The sequence below is a fragment of the Parambassis ranga genome, chromosome 9 (assembly GCF_900634625.1).
Source record: "Parambassis ranga chromosome 9, fParRan2.1, whole genome shotgun sequence".
Lineage (NCBI taxonomy): Eukaryota > Metazoa > Chordata > Actinopteri > Ambassidae > Parambassis > Parambassis ranga.
The window spans coordinates 11,831,594-11,856,727 of record NC_041030.1 but is presented as its reverse complement, the minus strand read 5'-3'; the positions used below and the strand labels follow the sequence as shown (position 1 = coordinate 11,856,727).

Here is a 25,134-nt window from a genome sequence, read left to right as displayed (position 1 = left end):
TTTCTGTTTCTCCATGTTACACGTGCGTGAATGCATGAATGAATTTATGTTTCATTTCAAAGAGTCAAAGCATGTACATGTGCAAGTGTTTAACAGTTTATTTAGCACTACATGCACTGGAATATCAAATAAACAGGTGATGCAGGTCGCCATAAACACTTGCATCATCATCAGGAAAAGGATAAATGAAACATATTGACTGATGGACCATGGCTGCTTTCTGCTGTGAGACATCAGCTTCACTGGATTTGTGAAATAACGCCATCTTGTGGTGCTGCATTACACTAAGGGTACATTGTGTTCTTATGGAGCCTTTAAATACATTTTAATAGTATAAAATGACACATATTTTGAACAAGGGCACGCCATTGTTCCACTGCCAACTGTAGCACACTTAATATTCATGGCTATTAGAAGCAGCCTGCCTAGGAAATACCAGTGGAATCATTTACATTCTTACACAGAGACACTGAGCCATGCACTACACCTTTTTTAGTATCCATCAGTTTACCATTTACTCACAATTAGACAAAAAAACTAAACAATCTATTTTTGTTACCTCACCCTGGTGTGTACATCATATTATGGATGCTCTTGGCTTTCTAAATTGATTAGAAAGAGGCATTTGTGATTAGTCTGAATATACTGTCAAATAGTGCTTTTTACCATCGATGTGATGGTTAATACAAGAAGCAGATAGTATCAGACATGTAGTAAAAAACTAGTAGGGCCATCCTGTCAACTCACAGGATATTCAGCTGCTATAAAAATCGAGTTAATGGTCATTTTTTGGTAACTGGCAACCTGAAGAAAAGGCGGTATCGGTTCTGTTTCCTTTATCCCAGCACTTCACTCTGATTTGCTTTTGGCCGTGTCAATCAAAGGCAGCTGATCCACTCAGAGCTCGCCAAACCTGGAGAAGGGGCGGGGCTTATGTTAGAGGGGGGGACAGAGCACACAGAGCGGGTTGTGTCAGCGCAGCAGCGGCTCTGGCAGAGGGTGGAATCAATTGGGATACACATTGTGTTATATCATTCGGCTTTCGGGAATACTTGAATTTTCCTTTCAGAAGGTAGGTTACAGATTATGTGGATTATTCAGTGTATTTCATATTGTTTTTCCTTCTAAGTAATTGCCTGCGACGGTCTTCGTGTGTCCATCTACCCACAGCAGTCCAGACAGGAAAGTGCATGCGCTAGCTAAAATGAATCGGGATAGTCTGATCATTTTTTTTTTAGCTTTACCAGTTTTAACGACACTTAGGTGTAAAAAAGTTTTTATCTTACAACTAAATACATGATAGTTTAAAGCAAGATGTCCGCCTTCATTTGGTGTTGGACTGTTGTTCGTGGGCATTTGAGGGAATGAAATGTGCTGTTGTACGTTATTGAGTGGGGTGGGGTAGCTAACCATAGTGCGGCAGGAAAACTTATCTCCGAAACGATAGATCCACATAGACGGAGGACGTACAGCCTCAGCACAACCGCGCCCTGGCCCCTGGCATTATGTACTGGCGTTAAAAAGTGAACAATAGACCCCAAACATTAAAAATAACCAAAAATCTTGCGTGAAACTCTTCTGGTTTCACGCAATAAAATCCATGTTCCACACATTATTTATCCAAACGCCTGCTTTAGATTTTTAACACAAATGGAAAATTAAATTAAAAAATCCCCAGAAAAGGGAAAGGGTGCAATAGCACAGAAGTGGCCGCTGCTTCCTGGGTGCACCTCCCTAGTTGTATGGATTGCTACCAGCTCTGCTGGCCAACACGTGGAGAACGTGATAGTGAATGAGGACAGGATCATGTAGTGGCATCAATGTACTGACAGTTCATTCACAACTAAAATGAAATGTTTCATTTAATTCGATTTCAGGCTGATTAAGATTGTTTGTTAGTTGTTATTGCCTGAGTATTTTGAATTAAACTTTGCCACAACTAGACCATGTTAGTTGTAATTAAAGTGGGTGTGCACATTAATGTGTGGTTTGACAGGCATACTTAATACTCCAGCGTTTCACCAGTTCTTATTTAATTATTTAACAGTGGAAAGAAGTAGAAACACTCATGTAGGTGGAACAAGAGGAGATGTTAATTAATGCACATACACAAGTAATATGACATGGGATAACCCTTACATTTTCACTAATGTCTGCTCTCAAACAACAAGTACTGTGATTTTTTTCAATAACCAGTGCCATTCTTGGAAATTCATCCATACAGAGATGATTAAAGACTGCACAGTTCCCACCCTCTTACTTGGCAGCCATAAATACTCTCTTCAATTGAGTATTAGTGGCTGGACACTGCCTCTGTGTAACCCTTCTGTCTGAGCGCCACCACAGGCTCATTTGCTTGTTCATGACAATAGGGTAGTTTGATTTGTAATGGCTGTGGTTAGTGAGCCAAGAGGGCAGCATGACTTACATATTTGGCCACTGTCTTGAACTAGGTTACTCAGCTCTCATGTGTAATTAGCTGTGGAGTTGGAGCAGTTTCCCACTGGCGATTCTCACTCTAGTTTGCAAAGCAGGTGAAGCCTGTCAGAGCGATCTCGGGGTCAAGAGTACTACAGCTGTGTTTGGGCTTGTTAACCATTCCAGACGCATCAACCTCTGCTTGTTGTGCCGCAGTACAAGGTCTTCAGAAGTGCGTTGCATGCCTTCCTATGGCTGAGCTGAAAGAGGAAGTGGGTCAGGAAGCAGAGGGAAACTAAGCATAAGATGTGAGGGAGTGTTTGTTCCTATCAAGCAAGGCGCTCTTGTGTGGGCTTGGGTGAACTCTGAACTACAATTTTAACTTTCAGAAAATAAAACTTGGTTCCCCATTAAACTTTTTGCCAGGTTTTGAAGTCTCTAAATCCTGCAGTTCCTTGTTGGTCATCTGATGTTACGTAAATCTGCTGGAACTGTATTGTTTAATGTGTGTGTTAGATTGAAATTAGCCCGGTGGTGGCTTGATATCTCTCCTTCTACATTCACTCTTTGGATATCAGCATTCCGTAGTGAAAAAACTAAACATTTGGTCACCAACCTGGCCTCTGCATCAAAGATTGCATTATTCTAACATATCTGACATACAGTACCTGAGTTTGTGTCCAGTCCTGCCTCTGCAAGATGTTATCTTGGTTCTCACTTTCTCACAGAGAGTTTTCTGCCTGAAGCTTAAAAATGAAATCTCTCAGCTTTGAAAATTTGGCCAATTTTGCTTGTTTGCTTCTTGGTATCAGTAGGGTGGATGAAGAGCATCTCATGCCTAAATTTGTGTTGCTAATTATTTACACAGTAGAAACCTCACACACATGACCTAACAGCTGAGGATGTTTTTTGCTTGAATTTGTGGTTGTAGTTTCTACAAACAATTTGAATTTTTCTCTTGCTTAACAAATGAAGCTCAGAATGATCTCCTAATTAGTTAAAGCTCATTTTTTAGTTTTGTAGTTCTTTTCTAGCAGGTGCACATAGGCTAATACAATAGCTGCCATTGGTCTCTCCCACCATGACTGACAACATCTGTTGAAATGGAGCAGTTGTGGTTTGTGCATTACTCATTGGGGGAGGGGGAAGTAGCTCATCAGGAACAGGAAGGGACATGCTTTGTACTGAGGCAAGGGTATTTGGGAGTTTTTTTTACAGATCTGAATAAAGCAGATTTGGTCTGTGTGTTTTATCTTATAGGAACAGTGCAAGATATTTTTTTTTGCATGTCTGCAAATACAAGCGTAACCATACACTAGAGCTTTTCCTGTTGTGAGTAATTTTATAGGACTTTAAAGTGGTCCTCTTTGAACCTTGACTTATAAGTAGGATAAGAAGTTTAGGCTTTAGTCTTTAAAATCTCACAACACAGAAAGTGATAAGTTTAAGATAAGTAAGAGTTGGGAAGGAACGGTTTAGGTTGGAGTAAAGTTTAAGGCATGGTGAGCGTAAACATGCAGACGTTTTCCAGCTTGACTGTTTTGGAATGAGGAAGTTGGTAAAGCTGACTTATAGTGTTCAAATATTTTCATTTGCAGAAACAATATCTGAGGAATTTGACTTAGTAATTGGTTCCATTACTTATTTAGCAGTGTGTAGAACTTTAAGCTACAATACAATATAGCAGTTTTCCTTGAAACACTGGTGTGTAATGTGTTTTGTTCCATTAGTTTTTAAATGATGTGTGCAGATCACATGCACAGAGGTTGGAGAGGGGTGAAAAAACAGCACCTTATCTCATTGTTGCAAAAAAGTCAGTGGAATGTTGCTGGAATCTGATTACAATAGTGGTCCGTGGCCTTGGTTACAGGAAGGGGATTTAGATGGCGTCTCATGCGGTCTTGGTGACAAAAGGCAAAAGGCAGCCAGTGTGTGGAGAGCACTGAGGCGGCATCACTGGTGTGTGTTATAGAGGAGCGAGGGGTGGCATTGGTAGCATAGTGTGGGAAAGGAAAGCCCTTGACCAATAATGACTGTTACATCTAAAGTTCAAAGATTCTTTTAGTAAAAGTACCTACACTGTAGAGTATAAATACACTTACTACAGGCCATCCATTCTCTGTCCCAGGAATTTTAGCCTCCCATGTGTTAGTTGTAGCTTTATGCCTGGCCATCAGTGATTACCAGCTACATTGATGGGAAGCCTGCAATTGCAACAATGATGAAAAGAAACAACAAACAAAGGAACTCCAAAACTAAACATGTAGCCGATAAGACCTGTTGTGAAACATGATCAAGCCTTGTTTCATTCGTTGATTGCGTGTATCCACAGAGCTTTATGGTGCCAGTGACCTCAGCTTTAGACTGCATGCTTCTTTGAAGGTAAACAGCTTCAGCTGTTGGATTGTTATGACCTTTACAAATGAAAACTGTTGCAATTGGCACTATGTAATATGTTTGTATATTTACTCATGTTAAAACAATGTATTGATTAATCAAACCAGTGAAATGAGCCATTTTTTACCTCTGGCTGTTGCAAAAACGTCAGCTGTAGCTTGCTCATATAAAAACAGGCCTATTTGCTCTCTGTGACAGTTACTACATTTGTGGTTTACAACATCAGGAAGAACATTTTCATTTTTATTTACACTGAGCTTGATAGACTTGATACACTTTTCTAAAACAACTGTGGAGACTGGCTTTGTCATAATTCTGCTCTAATTCTGCTGCCCCTCCCTCTCCCACATTAGCTCATCCCGATTTGTGACTGGGATTTTCATGTTATGTCACATCTTACTCACCAAGTGCACATGAAACAGAGTAGCAAGGACAGTTTGCACCCCAACAGCAATGTGTATGTGATTGCCTGATGCGTGTAAAGAAACTGTTTTTCAGGCAGTGTTGCATTGATATGCAGACAATGATAATACTCTTTAGTCATTTAGCAGCATTGGCTAAATCTCATCTTCTTCGAGAATTTCCTGATTCGAGTTGAAGCTCTGCTTTTGTTTTCTGACATCACTGTAAGCAACAAAATTTCTTTACCATTTTTATCTTTAGGGATGTCTGCAATATAAAATGATGTTATTGTGCAAGGGCCCTATCAATAACAAACCAGTTGAAGAACAAATAGCTGCTGACAGAATGAGGTGGCCTGTGTTTTAATTGGAATGTGTGAACGTAACAGAATGTGGCAGCGATACGAAGCATTAAATGTCTTCTGTCTCTGAGGTTGTTCCATAAAAGTACATGTTTATGCACAAGCTCCAAAAATATATACACACACTGGCTTTCTGCAGGGTCAAAGTCCAAGATTAAATGACTGTTGATGACTCAGTAACACAAAGTCAAAGGAGACATTTCGATTTTCTTGGGCAGGGGTCACCTTCTAACAATTGATCTTAGTGTCACTGAGATGCATTTGGATCAAGTGACAGAAGACCAAACAGCAAAATGTTAAAGGCATGGCACTCTGCCACACTGGCCAAACATGCTCTCACTAAGCTTTCTTTTTCCTCTCATTTCCACTTCTGTAGCTGTTTTTCAGTCTTATGTCAGAGCAAAACAATTTCCCCTTGGTTAAATAGAAGGCAGCAGTTTCTACTGTGAGGCGGAAATGCAAAAAAAAAAAACCTCTGTGATCTAACACAGTGAGAAACAGCACGTGAACTGCCCAAAATGATTTTATTATTTTCGTCTTTATCCTAAATTGTAGAATTCTCTGGTGCAAAACATGTCTAGACTGGCATTCAGTTCCTTACCAGATTTGTCAGATGGAGCTGAGGAATCCAGACACGGATACTAAAAACTGTGTCACACTGGTCTCATTCCTGTTGGTCATTTCCTCAGGCTGTGGGGTCCTACTTCTGTCTCAGCTCATCAGGCTCAGGAGCCAATAAGGTAAACTGGATTTGCCCAACAAATACTTGAGTTTTTTTTGTTGAACTAGGGCTTGATCAGTGAACTGAAAATCTGTTGCTAAGTCGACATGGCATCCCCTCAAGGAGTGTCTCTATATCTTTGACGTATGTCTGACGCTGGCAGGCTGGTGCTGAGTCTTTACCTCCTGTTGTCCCTGTTGACTTTGATACATACAAATGTCATAATTATTATGCAGCTGAATATAGCTGCTACTTTGATTAGCACAGAGTCTGCTAATTTGGACAAAATGACCAAGCTATCCATAACCACACATTTGAGGTAAAACTGCTTAACTGCATTATCAACTGCAACACCCCCCTAGTCTGAAGTGACTAGCATGCACACAGATGGAGCCTAGCCCTCTTATAAACCTTTTGTATGCAATGTTTGCAACCTAGGCAGTAGTAAATCAGTTTGGTCACATTTGGTTGATCGCTGGGAGTGTGAGTTATGTGATTGTATCTTACAACCTTAGCTTTAAATCCTGCTGCTCGTAGTTTTGATTTGGTTATGTGCTCATGATTTGTTTTATACAAAGCCTAAGTAATCATTCAGTTTCACTAGTAGGGATGCTGTCGGAGTTAGGGACCTTGTTTTGCTGTCAGAAATGTAAATAAATCCAAAGATTCTTGCTTTAATGAGCTAAGGAGCCAAGGAGTGTAAGATATGGATAAAATAGGGTTAAATAAAACTCTTTGCTTATATTCTTCCATCATTTAAGGCTTCAGACCGCTTTGCAGGCTCATGTCTTAGTCTTTTCTGTAGTCTGCATGTACAACGGCATAATGTCTAGAGAGAAATCTAACAGTGAAAGTGATTTATGTTTAGAATTAAATGTACTGCTCCTACCAATAACACACACACATCAGTCTGTGATCCTTAAGCCCTGCCAAAACACCTGCTGTGTACTCTGTTCACCCCAGCGTTTGTACCATCCTGACCCTCAGGGCAGTCACGCCATCACATCTAATTTGTCTAATGCATATGCTGCACACAATTGCTCTCCACTCAGAAATGTTTTGTTCTAGAAGGCTATTAAAACATTTCTGAAAGCACAGGCAAGCAGGATTTTTCTGGGAGCCATGCGTTATCCTTTACACACATGCAGGTGTGTAACCCTACTGAAATCATACAGTTCATCTTCTCTCATGCCTGAAGGGGGAGTATTTTAAGGTTGTTGGCTTGTGTGTACATACAGCACATATCTGGCAAACACTGTTGAGGCACTTATGTAAGAGGAAAGGCTTAAAATGATCGTTATATAAAATGCTCACCTGTAAAACAAACATGGTCGGCTAGAAACCTATAAACATGCATAGTTTTTTGGCATTATAAGTAATTTTGATGTCTCCCTAACAGCAAAACTGTGTGTCTCCATACTTGACATACTTATAAAGTAAGAGATTATGTCAGTTTTTGTTAACATGGACAAAAGGCAGGTTCTGCGCTGCAAATGTGATACTGTGAAAAAGAAGATCTATTTCCTTGTGTATCATATTCTTGTCTTTTAAATGAACTTTGTGTTGTTTTCAGCTGCAATGCCTTTACCAGGATGTCGAGAGACTGCAGATGATTGGTAGTCAGCCAGGTGTCTTTGTCTGCTTTTTCCAGAGTAATCAGACAAATAGACTCATCATGCAGATACATGTAGGTGGATTTAGAAAATGTAAAACCTTACACAATCCTCACTTTGGGCAGGATTAACACTAGAGAATATCAATGTCTTCTGAATAAATGTCTTTATAGTGTAGCACTGATCTGAAGGGCAGACATTAACAGATCTCTAGTAGGTCAAGTGTGTAGTCATAGTAAAGACATTTTACATTTGTTTTACAGTTTACACTTCCACATCCCAACAGGAAGAACTTCCTGCTGGTGTTACAATTCCTCTTCTGTCAGAAACATGCCACACGAGCATTTCTTGCTCACGCTCATTCTTTCCCTCTTGTTCTGTCTCACTCTCCCTCTTTCTTTTTGCACATGCACACAGACATACAATGGAAAACCACCTTCAAAACATGTCCCACATCCTGTGCTGTGCTATGGTCATGATGATTCAGACTGGGAAACTGTTCCCATGTGGTCCTTAAAAAATACAAAAAAAGGCTTGAGGAGCTTCACAAAACCACTTGAGAGCTCCATAGTTTTAGGTGAAGTTGAACCTGGTTCTAATTGTTTATCTGAAGTTGGCTGGCTTTCCATTATCTTTGGAAATGGTCTGTTATTGTAAGCAGAGCAGTGGGACTTGAAGCTTTTGAAAGAACATGTTTTCCAAAGCGCTCAGTTCTGCCAGCTTGATTGTTGTGATGATTTTAGCTGAACCTACCGCAAAGTCTGGTTTTGTTTGGATTGAGTATGTCCTTTTTCCTTTGGATGTTGTGTGTCACAAGTGTGCCACAAATCAACACACTTAATATTTCTGATGTTTAATATTTGCCACAAGTAAGAATGAAAGGAAGTAACATTTATGAAAACTCATCCGCCGAAAACTCATCCATCCGATTGTTTTTTCTATTCTACTTTTATAGGAAGACGACTTTGTTTGAGGTGTTCAGTAGTAAATATTATGCCACAAATAAAGGATTTCTATATAGAGTTACTATCACAATTTGCAGTAGTAGCTCTTACAAACAGCCTCAGAGTGAGAGTTGAACACATCTGCAAAAGGAACGTCGCTCACATGTTCTCAGTCTGTTCTCAGTTTGTGGATAGAATGGTCTTATTTTCTCAAGTCTAGCTCATGCATTTGTGTTGATCCATATTAATGTTTTCTGTAGTTTGTGTTCTCAAAACTTTTCTTTTCAGCACTTCATATTTTTAGGTTCATTTTCTTACCAACAATTTTCCTCTGCACTTTCCGGCAGATATGAGACGAGTTGTACGACAGAGCAAATTCCGTCACGTCTTTGGCCAGGCGGTGAAAAATGACCAATGCTACGATGATATCCGGGTTTCAAGGGTCACATGGGACAGCGCTTTCTGTGCAGTCAACCCCAAGTTTGTTGCCATAATTATTGAAGCCAGCGGTGGTGGAGCTTTCCTTGTTCTCCCTCTTCACAAGGTAAGTTTGTGATGGGCCACCTAATTAATACCACAGGATCACATAAACTGCAATGTGTGTTTGGACTTGACTGAGAGGACCGCATGTGTTAGCTTGACACATAAGCTTGATGAAAACATATAACTACTTAAAATCATTGTTCCTACCTGTCATTTAGCCTGCTTCCTAACTTTATTTGTAGCAAATAATCATTTGCATTGTACACTGTATTGCTTACAGCCAAGACTGCTGACTCTTGATGTCAGTGTACTTTGGGATTAATGTTTACCAGCAGGCTGTTTAACACACCCTCATGTGTACAACAGAAACTACTCTAAAGCCCTGGAGCAAACCATCTCCTTATCTTGGCTCCCATGTGTGGAATCAGTCTACAGATTTACTCTTGGGTTGAGCAAGATGGCATTTGAGGAGTGTTCGGCTGTAAACAAGTGAATACTGTATATCCCTTCCCTTTGTCTTAACTCTTGTCGTTATTAGGTTAAATAATGTGCAACCTAAATCAGACTGGATTTAAGAACTGGCTCTGGCGTCTTTGTTAGAGAGCCCTTTTGTGCCATTATGGTTAATAATGGCGAATTACCGTACTGGTTGCTTACATTTTTATTTGCCAAGTCTAAGCTAGGTCTAAACAGTGGGTGACATAAGCACTGCAATGCTGTTGACAGACCTACCCTGGGCCTGTAATTAGTGTGCACCACTACACTGTCATGTCATATGAGAAGGCTCTGGCACAGGGGACGGGATCCTTAGGCCTGTCATCACACAGCTTACACCTCTCAGCACCTCACTCAATACAGAGGTTGTACTGGAGGTGGGCTGCAAGCTCCACCGCGTTCACACTCCTCCTGCCCTCTTCTCTGTGTGTCTATGTTTGAGTGAGCTGCCCTCTGCATGCCATGTCCCAGTACAGTAGAACAAAGTCTACTTTCACTGCTGAATTAAAAAGATGTGTGAGTGGGGTCTGTATGTGCAGCGAACTCCTCAGGCAGTTTCCTCAAGTGAGAGTTTTTAAAAAAAGGTCCTTTTGATTTTTAGATCTTCCTACATATGAGCCGGTATGCGTGACAAACAAGTCCTTCAAATGAAGTTTTTTCAGCTGTCCATGCATTGCAACACTGGAACTGAAGGGGGAATTCCATGTTAGTGTTTATATGTGTTTTTTTCCCCTAGCTTGATGGTGAAAATATGTTGTTTGGTCCATTATTTTCAGATCCTAAATTAAACAAAACAGAAAAAACAGTTTTAAGATCTATTTTTAGCCTTTATCACCATGCTATTCTCAAACAAAGCAAGTCCATCTGGAAATCTCAGTTTAGCCTCATCTGGCAATGCAGGTCTCAAAAGTGGGACAAGTCTGTTCTTGCAAATGGCTTGACTAGACTGCAGTGCAGTAGATCGGTATGTCAGAATTTCACGTTGGAAACTGGTTAAAGGAGGAAAATTCTGTCTTCTCTTATGAACATTTGTCAAACTTCTTAAATAAAATAATGTTAGACTGAAGACAGTTTCAGTTATTCTCATTTATATTTTGTTGCATGGCCACATGTCCCCTCAACATCTCCACCTTCCCACCCCTTCCCGTCCCTAATGTGAGGGTGCATCTGTCCGGCTAGCCCATCTGCCTGTGCTATGTCTCTCTGGGTAGCCAGCTGCTCAGGGCCTTTGTCCTACACTTACTCTCAGCACAGCCCTTTGTCATTACTGCACTTTGGCTGGGGGGAGGAAGGAGTGTGATGATGCTCCTTCCCCCCTTCACAATTAAGCCATGTGCAACTGTGCACTGTCTTTGTTATAATGGTGCCATAATGGTAGGGAAACATTTAAGATGAAATTATAAGGCCACAAAAACAAATTTTACTCCTCAAATGTCTACTGTTTTAGAGCTGTGACCTGACCTATGGTTTGAGCCTCATTTTGAGCAGTCAACTTACGGAGGTGGGTCTTTGTGTGACTCAGTAGTATCTGGGTTAATGTGGCCGGCCGCCCTGACTCAGCACAACCATGAGTATTGTTGCCTGCTCCTGTCAGAACACAGGGATTTATAGAGAAAGGATCAGATGTCCAGCTCAACACATGTCTTTCCCTTCCCTCATGCTTTCAGTCTCCCCTTTCTCATTCATAGCTGGATGCCAGCTAATTTATTCCTTGATTTCCATATGAAGGAAGTTGAATAATGAGTGAATACCAGCTAGCCAGTGTTTGGTTCATTTTTATAATAATCTCTCTCTGTCAGCACAGCCTAAAAGAACAGGAGTTTCCAGTGAGTTATTACAGTTGTTTTGATTTACATCCCTTAACTGGAAATCTTCTGCTTTGATTTATCCTAGCACGACAATGCTAACAATCCACCTTGTCTTCACCTTTTAGCCACCAGCACCTTTATTTTCCAAGCACAGTGTTCAACACTGCCTCTGCACTGAAAGGATGATCTAGTGTAGAGTGTGTGTTTGATTTGGATACAATCCTTCAATGCACCATTCATCCAGTGTTCAGCCTTTTCTGTTAGTAATCCCTGGGTGTGTGTGCACAGTGACACATTATTTCTCCCCAGTTTCGAATATACCAGTTTTGCTGCTAACTAAGCTGCACCCTCTCTGCATTCACAGATCTACTGAATGTGCATGTTATGCAGGGTCTTCCCCCATACTTTGGTCAGTTTGTGTTCCAAGACCTCTATACTGCTCCATTGCCTCTGCCGCTCAGTCCTGCTGACTGCAGAATTTACCATATATGGTCATTCACTGCTCCCTGCCTGACAGCCTTCCAAGACCATTTCCTCCCTGCCCTGCCATTGGCTGCTTCGCGCAGTGTCAGTACACATGTGAATTCTGGGATAGGCTGATATATGAAGAGCAGCCAAGATGAGAGAACCGGGTTGAAATCAGATGATTCTGTCACAGAGTCACTCACTGTATCCAAGTGCCATTTTTAAATTATTATTTAATGTGATAATCCAAATGGCTCCAAGTTGTCCTGTGAGGTTCAGGCTTTTTAAATAATAGAACAAAGATTTAATACTTGATATAAATGTGTGAGTGCAGTTACACTTGAGTCATTTAAAAAAAAAAAGCTCCACGGTGTAGTTATTTTACGAATTATACAGTTTTTGGGCAGCTTCTCATATGTATTTAGTCTTTTAATATGTTTGCTCATTCGTATGTTATGTTTTCTATTCATGTTTAGCTTTTGGGCACAGGTGCTAGCTGTCACAGCATGCACTGGGGAGACAAAAGGAAGATGTGGAGACACTGCAGACAGAGGCCATCCCTCAGAGGGTTTACAGTATCTATTTAGAGCGGTCTGATCAAAGACATGAGAGAACTTAATGACCCCTCTGATTTTCATTAAAGGGTTTACCCTTAGTAAATCAAAGTAGTTGCACAGATCTAATCAGCATGGCCTGAGATGTACTGAAAACACTGCCTTCTCCTTTGTCAGTTCAGTGCATTCGCAGTAGGATAAAACACACATTGTGCAGTGACCTGTTGGTAAATGCCTTGTGTGGCAGAAGCACATGGATACTATGCTTGAAAAAGAGGAAATTGTCCAAAACATTTTTATTAAAAAATTGATATGTCTCAGATACCATTTAGATTGTTTTATTAGTCATGTACTTAAAAATCTATGTCTTAATTTCTGTTATTTATGCCAGGTTTACAATCAGTTTGTAGTGTTTTATTGTTTCTCCCCTATTATGAAGAGGTTGTAAATCTTGACAAAAGGTTTAGAGTGTGACAACACTGCTGTTAATACTACCTCAGCTGTTTAGACCTCAACTATACAGAGACTTGTTAAAGTGGAAATTTCCATGGAGCTTGGAGTAGCACTGGACAGCATGCATGGAAGACCCTTTAGTGCTGTGCATGTGTGAATCACATGTTGGGCTGCAAGGAAAGGAAGTGTGCAGGCCTCTTGTGTGAATGAAAAGAATGTCCTCTCTTGCCTTGAGGGAGTGTTGTTCATACATTTTTTTTTTGTCTTTCAGTGTTGTGCTTTGTATCTATCGCCGTGTGATTCACTCTCGTTTTCTGTAGTTGTACTTGTTGCTATGCAACTGGTTGTTTTCTAGGCCTCAGACACATTCCTCTGAAAGGATTCAAATGTCTGTAGCGTAGTTATGGACATGTTAGGTATTCGACTGTCGAGTAGCCTCTTGACTGTTGGTGTGTGTTTGTTTTTTTTGTATGCTGGTGCAGTTTCTTATTCTGGAGAAAATTATGCTCACTTCTGAGCTGCAGAGCATGTTTCCTATACCTGTAGGCTGGTTGCCTTGGAGATGATTTTCTTGCCCGGCCAGTTTAGTCTGTGAGGGCTCTTTTTTTTGTGGTGTTTTAAGTGTGTGATGGCCTATATCGCTTTTTACTTGTCTGCCAAGTAGAAGAGCTTGCCAACCTTTGGTATGATTAAAATTCAGGAATCTTCTCTTAGTCAGTTCTACTGGGTACAAAGATGTTTTCTGTCTGATAAATATTGAGATTGGAATTTGATAAAGTTAAATGGGAATCAGAATTAATAGCTGTAGCTGGTTTGTAGCTGATAGCAAATGTGTTTATACAGTGTAGAGTTTGCTCTTGATATAACCCATACATGTTTTTGCACTGCACAGATGTGAAACTGTTTGCTGTCAAATAGCTGGCAAATGGCGGCAAAATGAGACAACACAGATGGTTTATTTTCAACACAAGTAACTGCTGGATACCTCTGGTGATGGAACAATATGTCCAACATTCGGTGCCAGCAAGGTGTGTAGGTGTGCATCAAGTAAAGGTGTGTTGTACAAGATTAAAATTGATTAAAGAAGCATGCTCTTGCTTCTTGGCTGTTGGTTCTGTGTCATATCTTAGTCACTGTTTTTATGACACACTTGAGTTGTTGCATAAATCGTTGCTTCCCTTGTCATAATTTCTTTTCACCTGAACATGAGTCTTGTCCATCGAATGGTCAACAACAGATTTCAGTTTACCTAGCTTCCTTGTTTTGGTGTTAAAGCATGCCTCCCAAGACTGTACATTTGACTTGCAAATGCTCCTCTCTTGAATCCATTCAGTTTGAATCTAAGTAATCATCGGGCTCCTTATTATGATCATCCCATTGTGATTGATTATTGCCAGAATTTTCAGCTTTCAGCTCCTTCTCTGAGGAGCTGTTTGCGGTTGGCAGATGACATTCTGATACATCCCATTTTAAAACACATACAGACTTGCAAATGTGCCTGAACCTGACTTTCCGTGCAGGACAGAGGGGAGAATGCAACAAGTAGCCACAGGTTAACATAGCCGTAATGCCATACATGTGTGATCTTACTGCAGTGAGGTTTGTGTTGGCTAATACCATCTTGTACAGCTTGGGTTGTCATTAATTGCCAGTGCTAACAATTATGTGAGCTCACTCCCAACAAACTGCATTCCTGCCTTGTGTATCATGTTATTGTACCTTGATACAGGCAAGATGCACTTGAGGCAAGATCCAATTGTGTTCACTCTCTAGACCCTGAAATTCCTAATTTTGTGTATCGGACACAAACACTATTAACACCTCAAAGGGTGCTATATTTGACACCCTAGCAGCCTTCTTGCTCTCATTAGTCATACCCATACCAGAGCTGCCTGGGGCCGAGGTGTGGAATGTGAAGAACGCCTGGTCGAACTATCGCCACCTCTGCTCTGCCTGGGATCATCAGGAGGGCATAGCTATCATAGCTATTATGTGTCACTGCTTATTTATCAGTTCACTTTTAAATACATGACAGTGTCAGGTTAAAGTCTGTTCCCCTTTTTGTTGTATCACTCTTTTTCTGTATGTCACTACATTTAAACTGCAGTGAGTGTACACAGATACACACACTATGCCAATGACTATTTCACATGACTGAACTGGTTCAACAATGTTGTACTGCTTTCCATTTAGCTTGGAAGTAGGAGCTGGGAATGACGCACACACACCTGAGTTGACCACGTTTCAGTACAGGTTGGAAAAATACCATTGCTTCCCTCTAATTGCTGTTGATATGCAGAGCAGTCTTCCTAGATTTTGAGGTTAGAGTTGTGTGTGAGTTTTTCTGAAATCTGACTTGTAGAGTGGGGCTCCACTTTAAATTTCTTACTACAGTTCAAATAAAGCACATCATTAACGTGCAGGTTTTGGAGAATAAATAAGCACAATTGTGAATGGCTATTGGTTTATCTTATCTCTATGACCATTTTATTCTTTGTCAGACTCGTTTATGGTGTTTCAGTTACTACATCTGGAGATCAGCCGGTGTGCTTCCTGCTTTACATCCCGTTTCTACCGCCTGCCAGATATCAGTAATACTTTTGTCTGAACTATATGCTTTGGGATGTAATCATGAAAAACATATGCAGAGATATCATGTCCTTCTGCTATTAATAATGTGTAATAAAAGATTTAAACAAATAAAAGATTTTAAATAGAGATGTTGCCAGTCTCGTAATGATAGTGTTATCTGAAACTAAAATGTGGCCCATAGATGCCTATTGACAGTGGTGTCAAAGTCTGCTCTGTACACTGTGCTTCAGGCTAGATTTCAGGGTGTGTTCAGTAGTCAGGGTGAGAGTTAGACAAGATCTTGTGATTTTCACATACTACACGTCCACACACTGTTCATTCTCACATATGCTGGACTTTGATCACTAGGATTGGAGTTGGAGTATGTGTCACAACCCAACTTTGTGCCAGTCAGATGACTGCATGGTTACAGGCCTAATATTTTCATACGGTAGTCATTTACTGTGACATATATGTGGCCATGTTTGTATGAACAGCCGCTGTAGGAGTCTACCTGCACACACCAAGCATGCATGCATGACTGAAATTAAACTTTCAAAAGCAGCAGGCCTGTTAAACCCTCTGCTGGACTGTGGAAGCACAGCATCAAGTTAGTTGATCTGGAAACAGGTTTGGGCAAATCTATAAATAATGCATTTAGAGCTGTCCTTTTTTGATTTAATAGCCAGCATGCACTGACTAAAATCTGCTTATGTAATTGACCAGTGAACTGCATGCTGCTAAACTGCTGTTGAATTGGGCAATGTTAAACAGATCTGCAGCAGCAAAGTGTGCAGGCTGACAAAACACAACTTGCCGTGTCAGCTAGAAAAAAAAACGCCTATTAACATGGTTCAACTTGCCCTGTTTGTGCTGATCGGAGTCTTTCAATCTGACCAAAGTATACCCGTATATTGACTTATATAACAATGACTGAATTTTTTTTGTCCATGCCTGTTTATCTGCCACAATTCAAGCCAAGACCTTACAACCTTATTTTTTAGCTTAGGAAGCTAAAGAATGTTCCATGTCCATATTGTAAAGTATTAAAAAAAATCTATGTCTCTAGTGACAAATTTGCTTAACATGCGTACTTTTGTGACCACCAGATTTGTTTTTACTGTGCTTTCTGTCACTCTAATACTGTGTTGACTATTTAGTGCCTTGTGCATAGGTATAATACATGATGATTTATGTTAATTACTTGGAGCTAGATTTGACTGCAGCTCTTATTTTTTTACTGAATATACAACAGCTTGTTTTCAGCCATTGCTGGTGCTATTCCTAGTATAATGGCAGAATAGCTGTGGGCAGTGAGTGACTCTTTCTTGTATTGGGGAAGCCATCATGCTTTAAATAGGGCTGCAGCAGCAGGACTCTTTCCACAGTAGGTGACATCATCCCTCTAGCCCTGCGGTGGTACTTGGAGTCGGCACAGAATAGGGTGTGTCTCAGACACCCAAGCTATCACAGTATGTGTTTGTTAAGTCACCTCACCTGAATCTCCTGGCTCACAGAGTTCAGGGGTAGCAAGGTGATTTTAGGATGCACAGTACAATCGTGTGTGTGTGCACACTTTCAAAAATCATTTGCAACCATGTAGCATGAGTTGTATAAGTAGATTATGTAAAGGGAACGGTTTAGTGCTTGATTTAAGGTTACCATTTTAAAGTAAAGAGATGCTGTGGAAACCTAAGCTTCTGTTGGCATGCATCTACTGTATAATGATGTCATTTCTAGTAACTTTCCTTAATTACTATTGGGTGGTCCAGTAGGGGCTAAAACTAATCTCAGCTTGCTTCTGTATAAAACCCAAGCTTCTTTTTTGGCTGAGTGATAGAGTGAAAAAACAACACTGATGACTGCCTGGCCCTAGACTTATGGATTTGGTCTTTTCAGGCTCATGATGGTTTGCTGTATGTGAAAATGAATTTGAGCACTGAAATTTCCTACTCCACTTGCTTGGTCTCTTATTCTACGGCTGTTCTGACCAAGCTGTGAGTAAATTTAGTAAACATGTGTTGTGGTTGTCATTGTATTGTTTTGTGTTTTACTCTATAGGTGCATGAGGTTTGTTTTGAAGTAGACATAAGGATTTATATTCACGTACCTGCTGTTGATTTTTCAGTCTTGCCCTTAGCCCTGATAGTCTACTTTCAGTCATCTACTATTGTTTAATGTGGGAGGAACCCATTTAGGCATCCTTTCTTATGTGCGTGTGTTTATGTGCTTATTTTTGCAAGGGGGATTTAGGATTATACTGTAATTGTCCTGTTTCAAAACATGCTCACTGTTCTCTTAAAGATCAGACTAAGACTAATCTCATTACTCTGTGTTGTTTATCTTTCTCTTTACAGACGGGACGCATTGACAAATCCTACCCTACAGTGTGTGGTCACACAGGTCCCGTGTTAGACATTGACTGGTGCCCCCACAATGACCAGGTCGTTGCTAGCGGCTCTGAGGACTGCACAGTGATGGTAAGGTTTGCCTCGCCCGTTACACCTACCTCACAGTTATTAACTGAGGGATAACATCTGACTGCACACATTAAGGTGACAAATGATAAGCATCTACATACTCTTATTGAGAAAGACCAGACTGTTGTAAGAGGGGTGGTTGCAGGCCTCACCCTCTGGATTAGATTAAAGCCAAATATGTGTTGTAGAAATCAGAGCTTGGGAATGATTTAGCTGTTTATTGAGCTGAGGTCACTGACTTTTTTTGAGACTGTAGTTGTATGTTCCTCCATATGTCCATATTTGGACTGTGAAAGATTCAGATTAGTTTTCAGCATGTTTAGATGGCTACTACTTCCTCACCTGACTTCCTGTTAAACCCACACTGAAACAATGCTGCAGTTGTTTATTGTAGTAAAGCCATGAAGAGTAAGGAAGCACTGATAGGTCTGCTCTTTATAAGAGTTGAGGGAAAATGGGCTATTGGTAAGGTTTACTGTTGACGTAAGAGAAGCAGTGGGACTGGCATGTGCAGACTGAGATGTAGACATTTATAAACACTAAGAACAGATTTCAGACCTGGATCCTAACCTGTGTCAGAGATCCTCTTTGGTTGTCAAGTTGACAAAGTTAGACTTATTAATGATTAATTTTTTAGAGCAATGACAGTATTAAAAAGATTTCTTAATCACTGCTGCCCCCATGTGGTTCATTTTGGTAACTACCATTCTATTTGTGTTTTCCCTACTGCAACACATCTTGTTGGATTTGACATAATTCTAATTATGATTTTTAGATTTCATAATTTTGTAAGTTACAACACACACATATGTTTCCTGTTTCTTAGTTACTGACTTTTTCATGTCCTCCACAGGTTTGGCAGATTCCTGAGAATGGCCTTGTCACTTCTATGTCTGAACCTGTGGTGGTACTGGAGGGGCATTCCAAGCGAGTTGGCATCATCACATGGCACCCTACAGCACGTAATGTCCTTCTTAGTGCAGGTAAGAGCCCTGGCTGTGTCCAGAATAAGTGTAAACATAAATATAAACCACCATAATTGTGACTCTGTAATAATGTAATAATTGTAATCTGTTTCAAAGAAGGTTGTTTTGTGGGAATTAGCCATCGTGCACACATTTACTTTATTCTTTATTCAGGTTGTGACAACCAGATCATCGTCTGGAATGTGGGGACGGGTGAGGCCATGATCACTTTAGAGGACATGCATCCTGATGTCATTTACAATGTGTCCTGGAACCGCAATGGTAGCCTTATCTGCACTGCCTGCAAGGACAAGTCTATCCGTGTCATTGACCCCCGCAAGGAGATGATTGTTGCTGTGAGCATTTATATTTTTTATATTCCGCTGTTACTTGTTACTTGTGATAGGAAAATATGAATGTGAAATACACATTGTAGTAGAATAGGAACATAAGATCAATACTGGGTAAGGCCCCGCCTTTACTCTTGGCACAAATTTCACAAAATTCTTCTGAGCTTGATGTTAACATGATTGCATCAAATTAGTTTGGGAGTTTTGTCAGCTGCACATTTATACTGCTAATCTCCTGTTCTGTCAAATCCCAAATTGTTCTGTGGGCAGCATCACACCACCACCAGCCTGGACTATAGACACACAGCAGGTTGGATTAACAGATCTACCCAGGATGCTTCTTGCTGGATGTCTGTGTACACTTCAGAGGACAAAATTTCCTCCATATCAGTTTCATCAGTTTCTAATAAACAGTGGTGCCACAGTCAAAGTTGCACATTTTAAACATATATTGTCTTTAATAACTGAACCTGCATGAATTTATGCCTGGTATACCAGACATTTATTCACACCAAGTCAATAAGTGTGAAATTGCAAAGTAAGCTAGAATGAATTTGATTTTAACTTGTAATCTGTTTTGCAGGAGAAAGAAAAGGCACATGAGGGTGCTCGACCCATGAGGGCTATTTTCCTCTCTGATGGCAATGTCCTCACCACCGGTTTCAGTCGCATGAGTGAGAGACAGTTGGCTCTCTGGAACACAGTAAGCTGCTTCATGACTGTACTTTAGAACTACAGGCTTTTGATTAACTGCTGTTGACACATCAAGATAGATTGGGTCACAAAAGATCCAGCTATTGCATTCTTTATTACCAGGGAATGGAAACAGGATTTGAAAGAGGGATAATATTATTTTTTTTATTATTTTTTTTTTTTAGCAAAACATGGAGGAGCCAATGACTGTTAATGAGATGGACACCAGCAATGGAGTGCTCCTGCCCTTCTATGACCCAGACACCAATGTTGTGTACCTCTGTGGGAAGGTAAGTCCACATTTATCCAATCAGCAACCAAAACAAATATGGACAATTGGATGCAGAAGTTAATCTTTCTTTATTTATTGACAGGGTGACAGCAGCATCCGTTACTTTGAAATCACAGATGAGGCCCCGTATGTCCACTTCCTCAACACCTTTGCCACCAAGGAGCCCCAGAGAGGCATGGGATACATGCCCAAGAGGGGCCTTGATGTCAATAAGTGTGAAATTGCCAGGTAAAGCAGAATTTATTGTGGTTACAGTCATCTACATCACATGTGGATTTCCTGGCTCCATGGCTTCACCAGTAGAGGGCAGAATGTAACCCTGATTCATTCACAAGAATATGGTACTGTAAGTAACTGGTGTGAATTTGTATGTTGCCAGGTTCTATAAACTACATGAAAGGAAATGCGAGCCTATCGTGATGACTGTACCTAGAAAGGTAGGTCTCCATCCCACAGTTATTAGACCTCGCTCATTGAACTGCATGCAGCACAGTAAGGTGTCAGTGGGATTTTACTCACAGCTTGTTGCTTTGTCCTTTCTCTTTAGTCGGACCTGTTCCAGGACGACTTGTACCCAGACACAGCTGGACCTGACCCAGCCCTGGAGGCTGAGGAGTGGTTTGAGGGCAAGAATGGCGACCCCATTCTGATCTCCCTCAAAAATGGCTACGTCCCGGGCAAGAACCGTGAATTCAAGGTGGTCAAAAAGAATATTTTGGACAACAAGGTCACCAAGAACACAGAGAACTCAAGCCCTGCCACCAAGCCTGCCTCCCCAACTCCGTCAATTGTGAGTGTTTGCCTTTTTCTAAGTGTCTAGAGTGTCTCCTAAAAGTAAAGTGGGCCAATATGGAATAATCTGATCCTCACCAGACATTTTGCTTTAGATGAAAAGGTCTGAGAAGAAGACACTTGAAGTCTACTCATTAGTGCCCCTCCTAAGTGCTCTTGGGTTTGTAGTATTACGCAGACAAATTGTATATGTAGGAATCATGGCAGATTGTGGGCTGTCTTCATGAGGTTGTTTATGGATGTTGTTCATCCCACTCTCTGACCCACAAACTGAGGGGTCTGCTGCTGCTCTGGGCGCCTGATCTGCTGGGCGTTCTGCCGCACCTCACCCACAACACAGCCACCCGCCTGGACCCAGCCCATGTGTGTCTCTGCAGCTCTGCTCTGTAATCACAGCCCACTGTGCTCCAGTGCTGGTGAAAGATGTTAACCCTCAGAGTACCAGATCAGGATTGTTGGGAATCATGTGTGTCTTTCACAGCAGGGTGGCTGTAGGGATATTTGAATGGAAACAGGGTACCCTAAAAGTCTCACTTGCCTGTTGTCTCTCCCACAGAAATCTGAAGCCAAGCTGGAGGAGATTTTGAAAGAAATCAAATCCCTCAAGGACCTGATCAGCAGTCAGGAGAAGCGAATCATCAAACTTGAAGAGCAAATGTCCAAAATTGCCATTTAAGGACCCTTTGCCCAACCCGATACAATTCAGGACGTTCCATTGGCTGGGGGGTGGGCGGAAACAGTCACTGCCTATCTCAATGACAGTGTTTTGTCAGAGTCCTGCCTAGCAACGATCCCTAGCAACATTCCAGATGAACTTTTTCTTAGCGAGCCCCCGACCCTTGTTTAACACAGATGGAATAAGAAGGACATGTGGCAAATTTTGGCAGAAAGTACTGTTTTGCTTTTTGGTGACAAAGGAAACTTTGATTCCTTTTATTCTGTGGCAGTCATTTGTTTTATTTTGTCTACTTGTATAAAAAGGTCTTACATAATTCTTCTCATTTTAGAGCGATGACCCAGAAAACTCCAGTGTCAACAGTCCATATTAACTGTTGTAAATCTTTATATTTTTAAGCATACATCAGTGTTTCATGTTAGCAAACCCCAAACTTATAATGTTGCCAAATCTGGATTTTTGTTTACCTCTTTCACAGTATTTTTCTCTTTCTTACAATTTAAAATACATTGAAATTTTAACCCATAGACTGACTCATAAGGAGGAGGAGGATTACATCATGAATAATAAAGAAAGAAAGTACATTATATTGGCATTTGAATTTATGTAGTTAAAAGAAAGTACATTCCGATTGCCACAGTCTACACCAAGCACCCATAAAATAAATAAGTTCCTTCCGTCGTTGTTGAAGCTGCAAAAGTCTGCTCATTCTTTTCAATTCTGTTGCTTCTTTTACTTTTGACTGTGGACACAATAGTCCATTTAAACATGCATTCCTCCTTAAGCTTGCTTCATTAACATGCACTCTGCACTTACTGAAGAAAATACATTCCACTAATTTCATTGGCAGTTCTTGGTATGAGGGGAGAAAAAAAAGTGTTCCTCTTTCTGTAAACACTTGACTGTGGTGACTCCGCCTTCCTTACACCGGCTGGTTGTTATGGTGGTGAGATTTTATTTGTTGCTTATAAAAAGACCAACTCAACTCAAGTCGCTGACTTTCACACAAGTATAGTCAAGTATACTTGGATTATTTTTTGTCACAGGTCTTTTACATTACATAAAGAACAGGAACTGACACCAAATAATCTTACACTCACTTGACGATTTAAACCCATCTGGTGAAATTGCTACAGAAACTGTTCATGATCGACCTCAAAGGCCTAAGATTGTGTGTGAATATGTGCCTCATGTCTTTGGTCTTTTGGGTATCTTGTCAATATGGATGTTCCTGTTTTGTTTCTTATTCACCGGGCTAGGGTTATGTAATGAAAAGGTCCAAGACTTGCCTCTAATTTGGAAGTTGTAGGATTATCACTTCGCTGTTAATTTTAGCCTGTTTCTTGTTCCAGCTGTGCTTATAACCCTCTTAGCACTTCCACATCTTTAATCTTCCCAATCCCTAAATTCAGTATAGTGATTTACAAACACAAGGAACCATTGAATTGTTCAATCTCAAGTTCTTTTTGCTCCATTTTTTTCAAGGATATGTTTCCCAGTGGGAAGCTGAGACGGGTAATGGTTCAGTGTGTTGTTTGCCTTCAATAATTGCTGCCACTGTAAAGACCTGAAAGTGCCATAGAGGTGACCCTGGAAGTGTTTGCATTGGACTGTTCTGTGAGTAGTTTTGTATAGCAAGAGTTGAGAGGTGCCTAGAATTAAAACCACTTTTGAGGTGCTATATTTAGTAAAAAAAAAAAAAACTTATGTTCAAAGGACCCTGTTCTGGACAATGTTGTAAAGCCAGCCTGTCAAACAATACACCAGGCAGAATTGCTGGTTATGGTTTATTAGTAGCATTGTACCCCTGGAATTTTGACGTTTCCACCTTGGTACGGGTATTTTAAAAACATCTCTGCCAGTCTGAGCAGGAAGTCTTAGAATATTAGTGAAGAAATGTGGATCCAGTTTATACTGCCGCATCAGACTGCCACTCAATGGCTTCTTTATAGCACTGCTGGCACGAGAGCAGAGTGAGGAGTAGTGATAGTGATCCAAAGGGACTCTGTAGGTTGGAGAAATGTGCAGTTGAAAGATAGATGTATGTTTGTAATTAAGGTCTAGAAAAATGAGTGAAAGCTGTGTAAATAACATGACCATTTATCTGTTATTTGTTTTTTTTTGTATGTGTGTGGTTGTGCTAAAGAGGGTATTTGTATGGGAGGTGGGTTTTAAATGTTTCCCCCTTGTTTGTGTTCCTTGCACCTTGCCATAATGCATCATGAAAAAAGCAGAACCTCTGTTATTCGCTGGAGGTCGTACAGTATGAAAATCAGCCGAAGACAAACCAGGATGAAAGCCTCATGTGGAGGTCTGCTCTGCGTTTTTGTTCATTACTCTTGCTTCAAGTATCAAACATTGATTATAAGAAAAATTAATAAAGAATTTTTAAAATGGGCTCATTGAGTTTTCTTTTGCTTCTATGTTTTAGATGGTCTTCTGTTAAAAAGACAGAGACTGTGTGTGTGTGTGTATATACGTATATACACTACTCAAAAAAAAAAAATACAATTTAACACAATGTAACTCCAAGTCAGTCACACCTCTGTGAAATCAGCCTGTCCAGTTAGGATCAACACTGATTGTGAATCAGTTTCAGCTGCTGTTGTGCAAATGGAACAGACAACAGGTGGAAATGAGAGGCAGTTATCAAGACAAGCCCTATAAAGGAGAGGCTCTGCAGGTGCTGACCACAGACCATTTCTCTGTTCTCATCCTTTCTGCCTGATGTTTTGCTCACTTTTGCATTTTGTCAGTGCTCTCAGTCCTAGAGGTAGCATGAGGCGGGGTCTACAACTGACAGGATTGTTTGTGGATTGATCATGTTCACTCAAAGGTGCAGTTAAGAAAAACCCTGAACCTGTAGAATAAATCAGTTTTGCATTTGTTGAGTTTTAGGCAAATAACCGCACACTCTCACAGTCCTGTTGTAGCACCTGATGACACATCATTGTTTATTTATAATCACAAAGCTTGTGGATGGGCTGTAATGATAGTTCCACATAGACATAGTGGTACAATGTTCATATAATATATAGTTTTCTTCATTGCATCCCTAATCTGGAAAAATTACCACCTTGTTCATGCTCAAACTCTCAGTCTGACCTTCTATAATATCATCTGTCTAGAGGCATGAGTAGCCTTAAATAAATACTCTGCATATTTAGAGACGTACCCAGAGATAACTGCTCCATGAAGTTT

The 25,134-nt window shown here is 40.5% G+C and overlaps 1 protein-coding gene across 2 annotated transcripts; it reads left to right on the top strand.

Moving 5' to 3' along the window:
* The first annotated feature begins 946 nt into the window (after nucleotides 1-946).
* Nucleotides 947-24,331, top strand: coro1ca (coronin, actin binding protein, 1Ca). Of its 2 annotated transcripts, XM_028414121.1 has the most exons (11): nucleotides 947-1,072; nucleotides 9,204-9,400; nucleotides 18,043-18,165; nucleotides 19,019-19,148; nucleotides 19,305-19,486; nucleotides 20,064-20,183; nucleotides 20,359-20,463; nucleotides 20,548-20,693; nucleotides 20,845-20,902; nucleotides 21,013-21,255; nucleotides 21,814-21,933. In XM_028414121.1, the coding sequence occupies exons 2-11, from the start codon at nucleotides 9,206-9,208 to the stop codon at nucleotides 21,931-21,933; spliced, it is 1,422 nt and encodes a 473-aa protein (XP_028269922.1). In that variant the 5' UTR covers nucleotides 947-1,072; nucleotides 9,204-9,205. The 2 variants fall into 2 exon arrangements, with proteins under 2 accessions (XP_028269922.1, XP_028269923.1); XM_028414122.1 differs by lacking the exon at nucleotides 947-1,072 and having other exon boundaries at nucleotides 9,206-9,400; nucleotides 21,814-24,331.
* Nucleotides 24,332-25,134: the final 803 nt, after the last annotated feature.

Coding starts and splice junctions, on each gene's coding strand:
- coro1ca (XM_028414122.1), top strand. CDS start 9,206: ATGAGACGAGTTGTACGACAGAGCAAATTCCGTCACGTCTTTGGCCAG. Junction 19,149..19,304: donor TAATGTCCTTCTTAGTGCAG/GTAAGAGCCCTG, acceptor TTCTTTATTCAG/GTTGTGACAACCAGATCATC. Junction 21,256..21,813: donor CCTCCCCAACTCCGTCAATT/GTGAGTGTTTGC, acceptor TCTCTCCCACAG/AAATCTGAAGCCAAGCTGGA.